This window comes from Anomaloglossus baeobatrachus, chromosome 6 (genome assembly GCF_048569485.1).
Source record: "Anomaloglossus baeobatrachus isolate aAnoBae1 chromosome 6, aAnoBae1.hap1, whole genome shotgun sequence".
NCBI classification, from domain to species: Eukaryota; Metazoa; Chordata; class Amphibia; order Anura; family Aromobatidae; genus Anomaloglossus; species Anomaloglossus baeobatrachus.
Window position 1 is genome coordinate 465,049,482 of NC_134358.1, and position 16,406 is coordinate 465,065,887.

Below are 16,406 nucleotides of genomic sequence, written 5' to 3' on the forward strand. Positions count from 1 at the left end.
CCAAAACACACACACACACCCACACCCCCACAAACCGCGCAACACACACACACAACGCTACAGACACACAGCGCTCTACAAACAACGCAACACACAAACAACACCGCTCTCACCCCCCGCCACACCAAGACAACACCCAGAACATGTACAGCGCCCTACACAAACACTTGGTAACTACACACAACAACATCTATATATATATATATATATATATATATATATATATATATATATATATATATATATATATATGTATATATATATATATATATATATATGTATATATATATATATATATATATATATATATATGTATATATATAACAAAAATCATACATTAACTACACAATACGTAAATTCTAGAATACCCGATGCGTAGAATCGGGCCACCTTCTAGTTAACTATAATCATCCGAACCATGCTAAACAACATGGTGAAATACAGATTAAACATTGGACCATCTAGATCATTGTCACTTATGGTTCATTTTAACAGGTCAATCATTGGTGAACAAAAGCGGACTGAAAATCAGCCCGTCTATGAATACTTGGCAATCACCTAATGAACGAGTAAAAAGCTTGTTCATATAGTGGGATTTTAATGGGATTATTTTTAAACAGGCTTCAAAATCCTTATCGGTAGCGCATTGTCCCATGTAACTAGGTGATGTGTTGCCAGTAAGGTGACATTTTATGGGCCCAGAACAATCGTATTAACGATGATTCTGTGTGAATAGACTGTTCACTAACTAGCATGTCTAAACAGCTTAGCTTTCAAACAGATGGCCCAGCGGAGGAGCAGCAGGCCCAGCGGAATAGCAGCAGGCCCAGCGGAGGAGCAGCAGGCCCAGCGGAAGAGCAGCAGGCCCAGCGGAGGAGCAGCAGGCCCAGTGGAGGAGCAGCAGATCTAGCAGAAGCACAGCAGGTCTAGCAGAAGCACAGCAGGTCTAGCAGAAGCACAGCAGGTCTAGCAGAAGCACAGCAGGTCTAGCAGAAGCACAGCAGGTCTAGCAGAAGCACAGCAGGTCTAGCAGAAGCACAGCAGGTCTAGCAGAAGCACCGCAAGATTAGCATAGTTGGCACAGGATTAGCATGTTACACTTAGAACACTAAAATTAAAAGTTTTAGGACATTATTGATGCTTTATTAATTGAATGTGAACGGCATAACCCATTTTCCTAAGCCTCATTCTCACGTCAGTGTATAAATACGTACGTGTGTCCCTTTTTACCATGCGTCATCCGTGTTTTTCACGGATGGATAAATATATAATTACAAAGCTTGTCCTATCCTTTGCAATGTTAATTACGGAGACCACAAGAATGACACTCACATGTCAGCTGTGTACTGTACTTGTTTTTCATGGGCTCTGTCTTGTATTGGCCTTCTTCATCCATGGTGCTGGGAAAAAATGGACATGTCTTTGGTGGTTTGCATGGACACACCATCCATGAAAAAGCATAAACATGAGAATAGCACCATAGATTTTAAGGAGTCCGTGTAGTATGCACGAAAAACACTGACATATGTGCAACACGGATGTCTGAATGAGGCCTTACATGAAGGATGAATTTCTTGACTTTCACTGAATAGTCAAGTGAGGACATGTAGCATTTGTCACTTCTTCTTTCCTTGACAGTCTGGTTGATCACATGGGCGATTCCACAGTGTAATCTTTATTACCCTCCATCAATCAGCCACTGTTACTACAATTATTCTCAATGCTCGTTTCAGTAAAATATTATGGTTCCCAAAGGCATATTTATTCCAGCTCTAATCACCCCTATCAGTTGCCAACTTCAATTCTAACATAAAACCTATTTCCAAGAGAAGAGTTAGAAAACATACAACCGAATCTTACTCATGTTAAATGCTCCTGATAACAGCACAAATACCACATTAAAGATAAAGATGTAATAACACTCAGGTGGCATTGTACAACCAATATGTTCAAAGACAATAAAACACAGTTCTATTAAAAGAAGTCCTGCAAGTCTAGTATTGGCGTATAGGTGCAAATAATTTTTTTTTTAAGAAGTTAATAATTAGAATAGAACCGGTGTACAGGAATCTATGTCCATCTCACAGCACTTAATGATTGGACTGGAGAAGTTATACAGATGCTTTACATTAGTAACTGATCACTGTTTTTTGATAACTGGCAGTGTAGGTCCCCATTTGGTTGTGATGTCTTTTGGCATCATTGAATTAACACTGCAGGTTCTATGTGAGCCGGTGAGGTCAGAGGTCAGAGTCAGTCAGAGATCAGAGCAGTCGGGGTAGATGAGCACAGAAGCAGTCAGAATAGGTGAGGTTAGTGACAGTCAGAGAAGGTGAGGTTAGTGACAGTCAGAGCAGGTGAGGTTAGTGACAGTCAGAGTAGGTGAGGTCGGAGAAGGTGTGGTCAGAAACAGTTGGAGCAGATGAGCTCAGAGACAGTGTGAGCAAGTGAGCTCAGAGACAGTGTGAGCAAGTGAGCTCAGAGACAGTGTGAGCAAGTGAGCTCAGAGACAGTGTGAGCAAATGAGGTCAGAGACAGTCGGAGCAAATGAGGTCAGAGACAGTCGGAGCAAATGAGGTCAGAGACAGTCGGAGCAAATGAGGTCAGAGACAGTCGGAGCAAATGAGGACAGAGACAGTCGGAGCAAATGAGGTCAGAGACAGTCGGAGCAAGTGAGGACAGAGACAGTCGGAGCAAGTGAGGTCAGAGACAGTCGGAGCAAGTGAGGTCAGAGACACTCGGAGCAAGAGAGGTCAGAGACAGTCGGAGCAAGAAAGGTCAGAGACAGTCGGAGCAAGAAAGGTCAGAGACAGTCGGAGCAAGAAAGGTCAGAGACAGTAGGAGCAAGAAAGGTCAGAGACAGTAGGAGCAAGAAAGGTCAGAGACAGTCGGAGCAAGAAAGGTCAGAGACAATATGAGTAATTGAACTCAGAGACAATGATACGACCTGATAAGGATCGCTGGTAAGTCGCTGGGAGGTCGCTGGTGAGATGTCACACAGTCAGACCTTACCAATGACGCAGTAATGATGAGCGACCTGTATAACGATCTCAGCGGCGGTGGGACCCTGTTAGGTCGTTTGGTAGGCGTCAAACACAGTGATGCGTCCTGCCCAGCAGGACATCGCCTTTGAAGAAAATGGTCCGGACCATTCGGCAATGACTAGCGATCTCACAGCAGGGGCCTGATCGCTGGTAGGTGTCACACATAACGAGATCACTGGCGAGATCGTCGCTACATCATAGAAACTGTGACTCAGTAACGATCTAGTTAGCGATCGCGTTGTGTGTGATGGGGCCTTTACTACAAGAGAAATTAAAGAAACCTATTAACTCCAGAAATGCTATTTACCTGCAGAAACATTTATTCTCGTAATCTACAGGTTAATGGCGTTTAAAGGTAATCTGTCAGCAGGATTTTCCAATATAATCTGAGGACAGCATGATGTAGGGGTTAAAACACTGAATTCAGTGATGTGTCACTTATCAGGCTGTGTGAGTTTGTTGACTTACAATGAAGGTTTTATCCCCAGTAGATTATCACTGCCTGGACTACAGCACTCCTAAGCAGTTTTCTGACCATACTCCTTCCTCTGATAAGCAGCTCACCATCAATAGACAATGTACATAGAAAGCTGTGGAGTGAGCAGGGTTAGCTTTCTGAGCTCTGCTACATTTAAGAACTCTGTCACAACTGCGTCACCGAGTAATCTAAGTAATACATAGTTGGAATCAGGGTGTCTTTTATTTCATCATGCTGCTCTCAAATGAAGTAGCAAAAACCTGGTGACAAATTCCCTTTAACTTGTGCTCATCTGCCTTACCGAAGTAGTGACTACAGGGGGAAAAAGTTATGTAAGTGAATACAGGGCAGTGACTCTGTATTGACTCCCCAGCTTACATACACTGTATACTATCTGCAGAGCTGGCTGGCAATCAATATGACGGGGGATTGGGGGATTATAACGTGATCACTGTGCAGTGAGCAGAGACTGCAACCACTTCATGCACCGCCCCGATGACTGGAAGTGAACGACTAAAGGGAGAATATGACTTAATTTACCTTTAAAGGTTAGTGACATCTCATCAAATTACAAAATGTTAATCTAAAAACATGTAACATTCCCTCATTATTGGGGGATACCAAAGGTTTTTATTTAATTTCCAAATCCATTACATAATGGTTTCCTTTCCATCTTATTAATGTAAACACAAGTTCCATGTCTGAGGCTTTAAGATTAAAGAGAAGGGAAGAGATGGATGGTCAATTAGGCCATGATTTCTGGCTAATTCTAACAACTAGTTCTGTCACAAATATTTAGGTGATTAATCTGATTTCCCATTTACTGATCTTAATTAGCTACAGCATTTGACAACCTTTCCGGATTGGGCATGCATAATGGTGGCCACATGTTTCATTAGACGCAGGGAGCTACGTTGATCACTTACAATTACCCTGTCCCATCATTTAGGAATTCAGGTTTTCTGTTCTGTCTTAGGAACAAAATACGGAATTTAAGCTGTGACTGATCTGTGGCAAGACTGGCTCCAACAACGCCATAGACTCCAGACTTCTAATGGTATTCATCGATTTCCTAATGGTTTCCATTATTTGGTATTTGGCAGTGGCTCACAGTTTCTGAAAAGTCTTGTTCTTCACTTGTGATCATACAAATACAATGATAAAGTACTAAGTAAAAGTAAATCATCAGTGTGTCATAATACTTTTCTGCTCTTGTTCATAGATAAGGTCCTGGAGTCTTTCAAGGATATTGGTTAAACAGCAGAACTTTGCAGCAGATAATATATAACAAAGTGTGAGCACATTTTATCATTACTATGGTCCTGTTCACATTTGGATTGGTTGGTTCTCTTGGAGCCTTTGTTGGCAATTCCATAAAATATGACAGCAGAATCATGTGCTATTCCTGCCATAACGATGTACATCATGGCTGAATCGTGACAAACACTACTGTAAAGGGGGCTTTACACGCAACGACATCGCTAACGAGATGTCGTTGGTGTCACGGAATTCGTGACGCACATCCGGCCTCGTTAGCGACGTCGTTGCGTGTGAAACGCTCGAACGACCGCTAACAATCAAAATTACTCACCTAATCGCTGACACTTCGTTCTAATCCCAAATATCGTTGCTGTTGCAGGACACAGGTTGTTCGTCATTCCTGCGGCAGCACACATCGCTATGTGTGACACTGCAGGAACAAGGAACAACATCGTACTTGCTGTCGCCGGCAAGGAGGAAGGAAGGAGGTGGGCGGGATGTTCCGGCCTATCATCTCCGCCCCTCCGCTTCTATTGGGCAGCCGCTTAGTGACGCCGAACGAACGTCCCCCTTAGAAAAGAGGCGGTTCGCCGGCCACAGCGACGTCGCTAGGCAGATAAGTACGTGTGACGGGTCCTAGCAATTTGCCCATGATGCACAACCGACGCGGGTGCTTTCACCAGTGACATCGCTAGCGATGTTGCTGTGTGTAAAGTGGCCTTAAAAGGGTGGTTCACCCATACTTTTTATTGTCCAGATCGATATTATATTGAGAAACAATGTTTCTCTCAAATACCTTGTGTTGGCAATAGTGCCTATGAGAGGCGCTATTGCAGACTGCTGTTCCCCGTCCAGTGAAGTCTCCGTCAAGTGCTGCACACATCACATCCGTGCAGTTGCCTGCATTCTGAGCCCATCTGCTCCCTCCTCCATCACAGCACAGCGCGTCGCGTCTCTTGCTTGCAGAGTTCTGCTAGGAGGGAGGAGGGAGAGGGAGGGGGGGGAGGAGGGAGAGGGAGGGGGGAGCAGGGAGCAGATGGGCTGTGATAGCGGTGAAACAACGCTGACAGCTCAGTGTGAGGTAGAATACAGCCGGCTGCACGGATGTGACGTGTGCAGCACTTTAAGTCTATAGAGGTGGTAGGTGGTAAGGGCTATACTGTGACTTTATCCAAATTTGCTCAGTGCTTCTCCTACATCACAGCAGTAGATAAGTGAATGGGTCATATTGTGACACCTATAAATCCGCACCATGCAAATCACAAAAAATACAATTGAGTCTGATTTTTTGTGATTTGCAAAATTCGAAATGTGAAAAGTGATTCCATCGTTCCCCAATATTTAATAGTTTTAGGCCTCATTCGGCCGTCTATTTTTATCATGTGTGTTCTGTCAGACAAATTATAAAATCCAGAACACATCTCTGTATATGAGACATATCTACCCCCACATTGAACATCTAGGGGAAGAGAAAAAAAAAAAAGAAAAAGAGGATGAGTTGACACTTCAAGCTCCATTGAAGTAAGTCCTCCTGGTGTGAACAAGCAACTGCTATACAGCAGATGTACCAGATCAGACATGAAGACCAGGATCTATGTATATATAACTTGGAAAGAGTTACTTCTGTCACCTCTGAAGTCCGCTCTGCTGAATTGCAAAAGATTGTCCTAGACTTTTGGGCAACGATGGTTAGTGATGAACATTGGGGTTTGTATGGATCTGATATTTATTAGAAGTACATTTTCAGCATTGCGATCATGAGAGGAAGAACATGCATATCTTTTCAGAATTGTGCAGCCTGAGCATCAGTACCAAATTAATACAGGCCAGTTGGATGATGCTATCCATGCCATGTTTCATATCTATAGAAAGGTAAAATCGTGATACGAATCATGACCACAATATCTTCCACCTTTGACCTCCAGGGGGCAATGATATCCTGGAAGTTGGGGATCTAATTTTCTAGAGACTGAAGCCATATTCCATGACCTGTCCTTTTTTAGTCACCAGGGGGGAAGTATGCGGGTGTAAACGGTGTTAATAAAAGCAAAGGCTAATTATGATCCTTGTTCAATGCTAGGAAGGTACATTACTGTGTAGGATTGTTCCACATTAATTTGGAGTCCTTTCCATTTCCATGACACAGGCTTGGTAATTTTATTTCAGTTTTCCCTTTTATTTAATGTAATTGTATATGCTGTATTGTTTTGACTCCCTTGTAACATCATTTGTATGTTTTTATAAACACAGTCTACTTTTCAAATTAAATATATAAAATTTATTTAACACTAGAACTACTGAGGTAGTCATTTTGACTACTTTGCACAATGTATTTCTATATAGGTGTCACGAGTCCAGTAGTTCTAGTGTTAATAGCTTTGTCCCTCTTGCTCTATAAATTGCACACCTGTATCCATACGCTATCTGTAAAAGGTGTCCATACAGAGGCAGTGACCGTACTGAGGTATATATATATATATATATATATATATATATATATATACACATATATACGTAGAGATATATTGTATATATATATATATATATATATATATATATATACCCAACCACACTGGTCAAAAAAATAAAGAGAACACTTAAACAGCACAATGGTATGTTAGTGTACCCTTTATTTTTTTGAGCAGTATATATTGTATGAGTTGGAATCAGATGAATATATACTCTACTCTCACTGTGGGCTCCTGAATAATTGGCCTAGTAGTGGAAGCAGCTGTGGCTTCGTTGATTGGTCTGCAGTCAAATGCATAGTTGTCCTTACAATGGGGACAGAAAAGTGCTGTTCCTGACGAATGGTGACAGTGGTGGTATATCTGTGTGACCCCTCCAGCTGTGTCTGTGACAAACTGGTGGCAGCGGTGGGATAACTGCCTGACCCCCCCCTCCCCCCCGACTGCGTCCTTGACAAGTTCTGTCGGTGTTTTTCTCAAGTCTATGTAGCTGTTTACACATCCCTGTTTTGAGGACAGAATGCATGAAAAAAAGAATCACTAAGACATATCTGATTTGGATTTGAGCCACTGATCAAACCATCTATAAAAGACTATGGATCCATATAAATCATTACAACACATAGATGCCATCAATATGCAATGCGTAAACTGTTCATTTTTAAAGGGATATTGTCAAGTTCTCTCTTGAGCAGCTCACAGCTTTCCAGTCTCCTTACTTCCTGATTTCTGGCAGGGTGGGCACTTTTTAAATAATAGTTCTTTTAAGCAGCGCACTTGTATCACTTTATTTGCATAAAGAAAACTGGGCATCTGAACAAGCGGACTGCTTGTGACATTAGGAGTCAAAAGCCATGATCAGAACTGCTCTGGGAGAAACCAAAGCTTTGGATTGGTGATCTTGCAAGATTTATAACAGCAGCTTGTGAGGAGCTAAAGGGGAGAGGAGATAAACAGCTAATTTCTGTATAAAAATCAATGGGCTGGAGAGAGCTGTCAGGTATATTAAGAGCTGACCTTTCTACTGAAATCTAGCTACTATGCACACTGGCCAGGGTCTGCTAAGGCATTTGTGTCTCATCTCCATGAAAACCAGCTGTACAACATGAAAGCTAAAAGGTCTCATTGCAGAAGAATGACTTGCTTTTTTCCCATCGGCAGTCAATTACACACTTGCTTATTTTCATGTTGTCTAACTTAAACAATAACATAGCTTGAGAATACCCCTTTAACATTGTAATGTATAAGAGAAGATATGCATTTTTTATTGTTTTTTTCATACAAGAAAATCACTGATCATAATCTGATGCACTCAAGAAACAGATGAAAATTTGATCCAAAATACTGATGGAAATTACAAAGTTTTTTGAATTTGAGACAAATCATTGACATCTGAAAGAGGCCTTACATTTCATTCAGTTGCCAGGTTTTCCATGTGTAAGTACTATTTGTATTTTCATAGCTAAAACACTTAATCATGCTTTGAAAAGTCACATTTTTTGCTCAACACTGGGTTGCAACATCATGTTGTAGGCTTTGGCATTTTGACATTAGATTGAGCAGCTCCATCAAAATGGGATGAGCCATCGCAGGATGAGGCATAGCAATTGTCCACCCACCAAATTCAACACGAGTCCGAGTATTTGGAAGCCAGAAATGCTACACCATTTCTAACAAGGCATACAGGCATACATGCAGACCACTAAGAAGATGCACCAAATATATTAAGTGGCGTGAGCATCTTATTGCATTAAAGAGGGCCAACCACCAGGATTTTCATATATACACTAAAGCCAGTGTTATACTGGCGCTATCATGAGGATTCTATACATACCTTTTAGTTGTGAGATTGGATGTATACTTTCTGAAATATAGGCAAGTAAAGTCTGTGAAATACACTGTTACTTTTTTGATAGGTGCTGCAGAATATCTACTAGGTGGGTCGAGTTTTGCTAGTTATTCCCGCCCCTGTCTGCCTGTTCTTGCTCCCCTTGACTCTGTTATCAAAGGGGGAGGATGGAGAGAGGAAGGACAGGAGAGAGGAAGGACAGGGGGGAGGAAGGACAGGGGGGAGGAAGGACAGGGGGGAGGAAGGACAGGGGGGAGGAAGGACAGGGGGGAGGAAGGACAGGGGGGAGGAAGGAAAGGGGGGAGGAAGGAAAGGGGGGAGGAAGGAAAGGGGGGGAGGAAGGAAAGGGGGGAGGAAGGAAAGGGGGGGAGGAAGGAAAGGGGGAAGGAAAGTGGGGAGGAAGGAAAGACAGGGGGGAGGAAGGAAAGAAAGTGGGGAGGAAGGAAATACAGGGGGGAGGAAGGAAAGAAAGTGGGGAGGAAGGACAGGGAGGAGGAAGGACAGGGGGAGGAAGGACAGGGGGGAGGAAGGACAGGGGGGAGGAAGGACAGGGGGGAGGAAGGACAGGGGGGAGGAAGGACAGGGGGGAAAAAGGACAGGGGGGAAAAAGGACAGGGGGTAGGAAGGACAGGGGGTAGGAAGGACAGGGGGGTAGGAAGGACAGGGGGGAGGAAGGACAGGGGGGAGGAAGGACAGGGGGGAGGAAGGAAAGTGGGGAGGAAGGAAAGGGGGGGAGGAAGGAAAGGGGGGGGAAGGAAAGTGGGGAGGAAAGAAAGACAGGGGGGAGGAAGGAAAGAAAGTGGGGAGGAAGGACAGGGGGGAGGAAGGACAGGGGGAGGAAGGACAGGGGGGAGGAAGGAAAGGGGGGGAGGAAGGAAGGAAGGACAGGGGGGAGGAAGGAAAGGGGGGAGGAAGGAAAGGGGGGAGGAAGGAAAGGGGGGGAGGAAGGAAAGGGGGAGGAAGGAAAGGGGGGAGGAAGGAAAGGGGGGGAGGAAGGAAAGGGGGGAGGAAGGAAAGGGGGGGAGGAAGGAAAGGGGGGAGGAAGGAAAGGGGGGGAGGAAGGAAAGGGGGGAAGGAAAGTGGGGAGGAAGGACAGGGGGGAGGAAGGACAGGGGGAGGAAGGACAGGGGGAGGAAGGACAGGGGGAGGAAGGACAGGGGGAGGAAGGACAGGGGGAGGAAGGACAGGGGGAGGAAGGACAGGGGGGAGGAAGGACAGGGGGGAGGAAGGATAGGGGGAGGAAGGACAGTGGGGAGGAAGGACAGTGGGGAGGAAGGAAAGAAAGTGGGGAGGAAGGACAGGGGGGAGGAAGGAAGGACAGGGGGGAGTAAGGACAGGGGGGAGGAAGGACAGGGGGGAGGAAGGACAGGGGGGAGGAAGGACAGGAAGGCAGACAGAGGTGGGAATAGCTAGCAAAACCCAACTCACCTATTAGATATTCTGCAGCATCTATCAATCAAGTAACAGTGAATTTCACAAACTTTACTTACCTTTAGTTGTGAGATCGGATGTATAGTTTCTGAAATATAGGCAAGTATAGAATCAGCATGATAGCGCCAATATTGCACTGGCTTTAGTTTATAAGTGACACACGGAAAAAAATAAAAATAAAAACACTGGTGGCAATCGGATCCAACATGCTGATGAATATTGGTCTTTTTTTACTTAGTAGAAAAATCACTGACAACTAATTGAGGTCTTACAACATGTGCATAGTTTTTGTAACAACATTATAACCAATAAATATCTAACAGTAAAAGTCGGTGTAATCCAGCAATTTCACTTACCAGTCTTCTGGCACTGTACTATCTTCTCATAAACAACATCCGAGCTCTCAATTAGAGCCTTGCTGCTTTGGATTATCTGTGGATTAAGCGTTACATAATGTCACCTATAATGAATAAGAATATACACCACATACATGCGTCTACATGATTGAAATGTATTTAGTGGGGATTATTCCGCAGCAACAAAGGCAATGGCAGGAGGCTTATTTTTAGCTCCTTTATGAATAATAAATAGCTTTCTTAAAATGATCAGAAGTGGAATATTTTAAATAGCAGCTTGTTGTCTAGATGCCGCTCTTAAAGAGGACCCGTCACCTCTCTGGAAACGTCTGTTATTGTAAGTGTTAGCATTCTTTATCACATAACTATAGTTTCTTATAACTCTACATTGTGCTATTCCTGTTTCTTATTAGACTGATGACTGCGTTTGATTGGTGGAGCATGTGGCGGTATTCAGTGGTCAATCAGTGTCGACAGTGTCAGAGAATATAGGGACAATGGGAATGGTATCACAATCTCAATTTATTTGTGCATATTCCGGAGGAAATACAGGGCAATTGCACAAAAGTTATTAAAAGAAAAAAAGAAAAAAAGTCTCAATTTTTTATTTCATGAGGAGTTCATGTATTTACTAACACAGATGTCAGGATAGCTGACGGTTCCTTTTAAAGAAAGTCTGTCACCCTCCAAATCCTTGCCAGACTACCTGTACAGTGATGGAATAGCCTTAAGGGTGCTTTACACGCTGCGACATCGCTAGCGATTGCTAGCGATGTTGCGAGCGATAGCACCCGCCCCCGTCGTACTTGCGACATGTTGTGATCGCTGCTGTAGCGAACAATATCGCTATGGCAGCGTCACATGCACATACCTGTTCAGCGATGTCGCTGTTGCTGCCGAACAACCCCTCCTTCAAGGGGGAGGTGCGTTCGGCGTCACAGTGGCGTCACAAAACGACCGTCCAATAGAAGAGGAGATGAGCGGCCGGAACATGCCGCCCACCTCCTTCCTTCCTTCTTTTCCGGTGGACAGCAGGTAAGGAGATGTTCGTCGCTCCTGCGGTGTCACACACAGCGATGTGTGGTGCCGCAGGAACGATGAACAACCAGCGGCATGCACCACCAACGATATTATGAAAAGGAGCGACGTGTCAACGATCAACGATTTTTGCTGTTTTTGCGATCGTTGATCGTCGCTCCTAGCTGTCACACGCTGCGATGTCGCTAACGAAGCCGGATATGCGTCACTAACACTGTGACCCCGACGATATATCGTTAGCGATGTCGCAGCGTGTAAAGCCCCCTTTAGCCCCTTGGCCTCTATCATACCAGCACTGTATATCTTAGTAGTAAGATACCAGAGGAAATTATTTCATATGCAAATGAGCAGGTTTCGGTACCCCCTTTGCATGGCCAAGGGCTCAGTGCAACATTACCTCCCCTCAATTTGCATTTTGGGGACTTCTGCTTGAACGCGACCCATATGTCTGCAATGCGCACTGACACTGCTGGAGCTTCACTCAATCAGTGTGGACGGGCACATTCTCTTCCTTGGCTCCTCACTGTGTCCACCACTAGTACACTGATGGTCACTAACCTTCCAGGTTACATCAGAGAGGAGCCCACTAAGGGAATGCGTTTGGTCACTCACTCTGCGTGAATGAACCTGGGCTCAGGCAGTGTTAGTGCTTATGTGAAGACATGAGAGTTTAGGTTAAGCGGCATTTCCTTTGAGCAAGCACGTTCTGTCAAACAGAAAAGGAGGAATTCACAACAATTCCAATTCGGGGGTTGTAACGGTCTCCTGAGCTCATGGCAAGGGTACATCAATGTTCCCTGTTTTGCATTTTAAAGTGATTTTTTTTCAGGCACTTTACCACGATTTTCTATAAGGGCTAAGTTCCTTATATCCCCATACAGCTGGTTCAATAAGTCTTTTGAGGTTACAGACTATCTTTAGGGTACGTGCCCACAATCAAGACCTGCTGAGTCTTGGACATGGCAGGTCCTGACCTGCGGGGCCGCGAGTCTCCTCCATAGGAGAACACAGGAGGCCGCAGCTGCTTGTACCCGCGATCAGGGTCCAGAGTGTTGCGGGCTCTTGCTTGTGTTTTCCCTATGGAGAATGCGTGCGACTCCGCTGCAAAGAATGGACATGCTTACGGCTTGAAAAGTCGCGCTACAGATCAGTTATCGCTGCGGGCTGTACACGCACATAGAGCACAGGATTTCTATAAATCCCATCTACTGTGCTTGTACTGTACAAGGCAGCATTTTGAAAGCAGCCAAAACACGCTGCATTCAAAATGCTGCAAACACTGATTGTGGGCACACAGCCTTAAAATATTAGCGTATGTATTTATAAACATGTATTGGGAATTGTACCCTTAAGGCCTTTATATACGTTACAGGGCAGAAACCACCAAATTCAGTTGAACCCCCTGACGCTTCTCCAAAAGATGATGGGGTAAAGAAAAATTGGGCAGTTTGAATATAAACACCTAATCCATGTGTGTTTTATGGCCTACGCTACTCTCCCATTGAAAATACAAATGCGAACAACATGGTATGAGGGATTCTGGAGATACATTGTAGTGGATTGCTGAATGAGACGAGAGCCATCTAAGGTGTATGGGCACCTATCCTCATGGACAAATATGGTCTGAAATAGAACACAGAATTTTCTTTACATAGGACAGGCCAGATAGACTGTTAATTTTGTTTAAACTAGCTTATAATTGATTAATTGCTAGATTACTTGCATAGATTCACGAGCCTGGCTTTATAACACCAGCATACTTTACACTTAGTAAGGGAAGACATTTTAAATGTTCACTGATCTCAATGGATGGCTGGTTGCTGGATCCGGTTTCATATTTCCATATTTGCCCTTTCACGTAAACTCATGACTAATACATAACAAATAAAACACCTAAGCATCACCCGTAATTAGAGTGGCCATGAAATGATCTCTATTTTTATAGACGAAAATTATTAATGGGGTTTTTCCAGGTCTGTACTGGTGACCGCTCTTACTCAATAAATATCTCCTTCATTGTTGACCAGGCATAGTACGGTATATTTTACCACGATTATGCCTGGTACAGCACCTTAGTCTCATTTACTTGAAGAAGCCTAAAATACTCTGAGCGGTAGTATTAGACATAGCGCCACACATTTGGTAATCGGTGTCAAGTAAATAGGATTGAGCTGCTGTACCAGGCAAAGTCATAAGGAAGACCAAGAAATGTAAAAACAATAACTTACAAAAAAGAAGCTGTGCCCAACTAAGACTACTTTCACACTTGCGTTGTTTGGCATCCGTCACAATGCGTTGTGTGACGCATGTGATGGATGCGTTGGAAATAGTGTGATATAAAGGCAATGGATTCCTGTGAAATAACGTGCTGAAAGAGAGAGGGAGAGAGAGCGCCCCCATCATCACCGCACACACCCCAGCACTACCGCATCCATTATCATCGCACCCATTATCACCGCGCACACGCAGGCACTACCACACCCATCATCACTGCACACACCCCGGCACTACCACACCCATCATCACCGGACACGCCCCGACACTACCGCTCCTATCATCACCACACACCCCGGCACTACTGCACCCATCATCACCGCACACACGCAAACACTACCTCAGTGACGTCCCTGCAGTTGCTTTGTGGAGTTGACAGAGAGCGGTGGTGACAGAGAGCTTCATGTAGCAGAGCTGGATGATTTGATCAATAATGAACATACTACTAATAATAATAATAATCTGCCAGCTTTAAGAGGTAGAACTCAAGATTTATTAAGGCAAATTACTATATGAACAATGTCCTCTTTATACACTTTGATCTCTGCCTCTATCCATACTTAAAGATGATACCAGCAGACACCCTGGACTTGCGTGTTACAGAAAAACACGTTTCTTACCAATCAGAGATATTCCACAAAACCTAGGACCAAAATTAACCAAATGCATAATACATTTGATAAAAGAATATGGGGATGACTACTGAGGTGCACAGTTATAAAACAACATTCATTTGCACTGTGCCGGGTTTCCCAGGACAGACTACTTTAATAATTGACTGTGCCAGTGACCTCTTTGGGGAAGTCATTTCCCAAGTGAATTGGAAATGTCATATCAATTATCACTCTAGTTCCACAAAATTAAAAGACACTTCATTAACACAAAATCCATAAATGTCTTTTTTGAAACCACAGTCTTCAATCATCCAGCGTAAACCTATTACCCCCATTCTGTGTAGACATATGTACATTCCTATGCCAAACCTGCGTAACGCAATCACTAGTGGATTTTCCAGTTAATTCAATACCGTTATATTGAATAGGTTATATGCTGGAAAACCTAGAGCTTGGCAAAATTCTATAAAAATATTCTATCAAGAAAGCCAAGAGTCGGAATGCAGTAGACCCTGACAACTCTGAGCGATGGCTGCACCCTGACACAATACCATTGTTTTAACCTTTGTCTATACGGGAGTTCTATAGAAAAATATGAAATAGTTATAAAAAATACAGTTATGCTTAAAAATTTGTGAACCCTTCAGATCTTTCCATATTTCTGCATAAATGTTACCTAAAACTACACCAGATTTTTGCAAAAGTCGTAAAATAAAATATAGAGAAATAAAAAAAATTCCAAAATATTAGACTGTCATTTTTTTAAATGAGCAAAATTATCCAATATCAATATCAAGTATGTGAACCTTCACTTTCAGTATCTAATGTGACCACCCTTGTGCAGTCATAACTATCTTTCAGGTAAGTGTTGATGGGTTTTCTTCAAGACTTTTTGCAAGATTTCTATAGGATTAAGTAATCTTTTAATTTGCTATTTCAAACTCTTCTTTAATCATGGTTTTGTAGAACAACTTGTTTACTTTGGGATTTTGTCTTGCTGAATGATCTACGTTCATCCATCAAAGCTTTTACGCCAGAAAACTGATGTAAAAGGCTTTGAAAAATTGCCAAATTTTTGGAGTTGCACAAAAACATTGTAACTTTTGGCATTTTTACATCGCTTTCTCTCAGCTTTGGCAAAATTGGGGAAACCAGGGTGGGATGGCGGAGGGTCTAACACAAAACAAGCTGTGGCATTCCTTATAACAGAAATCTTACTCCAGTCTCTTATTGGAGTAAGATTTGTGGAGAGGCCACCTAGCCTCCTGACACGATGGGGCTTAGGCCAAATGCACAGTGTGTCAGATGGGGACAGGAAGGGGCACACTTAATGCATGTAATGTGGGAATGCAGACATATTGGTGAATTCTGGAAGCAAGCCCTGGGACTTATAGAACAGGTGTAGCATATTAAAATACAGCCCTCTCCCCGTATTTGTCTGGTGATTTTGTGGGAGGAGGGTGTAGATCCGGACTCCCCAATGGCCTTGGGTAAATCACGAATCCTCTACCAAGCAAGGAAACTACTGGCATACCACTGGCTAGACCCCTCACCCACAACTATAGTAGCGCTCAAAAATAAGATGAATAATGTC

General features: G+C 43.5%; 1 protein-coding gene across 1 annotated transcript in view; it reads right to left on the reverse strand.

Moving 5' to 3' along the window:
• Positions 1-16,406, reverse strand: part of PLCL2 (phospholipase C like 2) — a 296,128-nt gene that overhangs the window by 36,781 nt on the left and 242,941 nt on the right. The window contains exon 5 of the mRNA XM_075315304.1: positions 10,887-10,962. Coding sequence (XP_075171419.1) covers positions 10,887-10,962 — 76 coding nt within the window. The remainder of the gene's footprint in view (positions 1-10,886; positions 10,963-16,406) is intronic.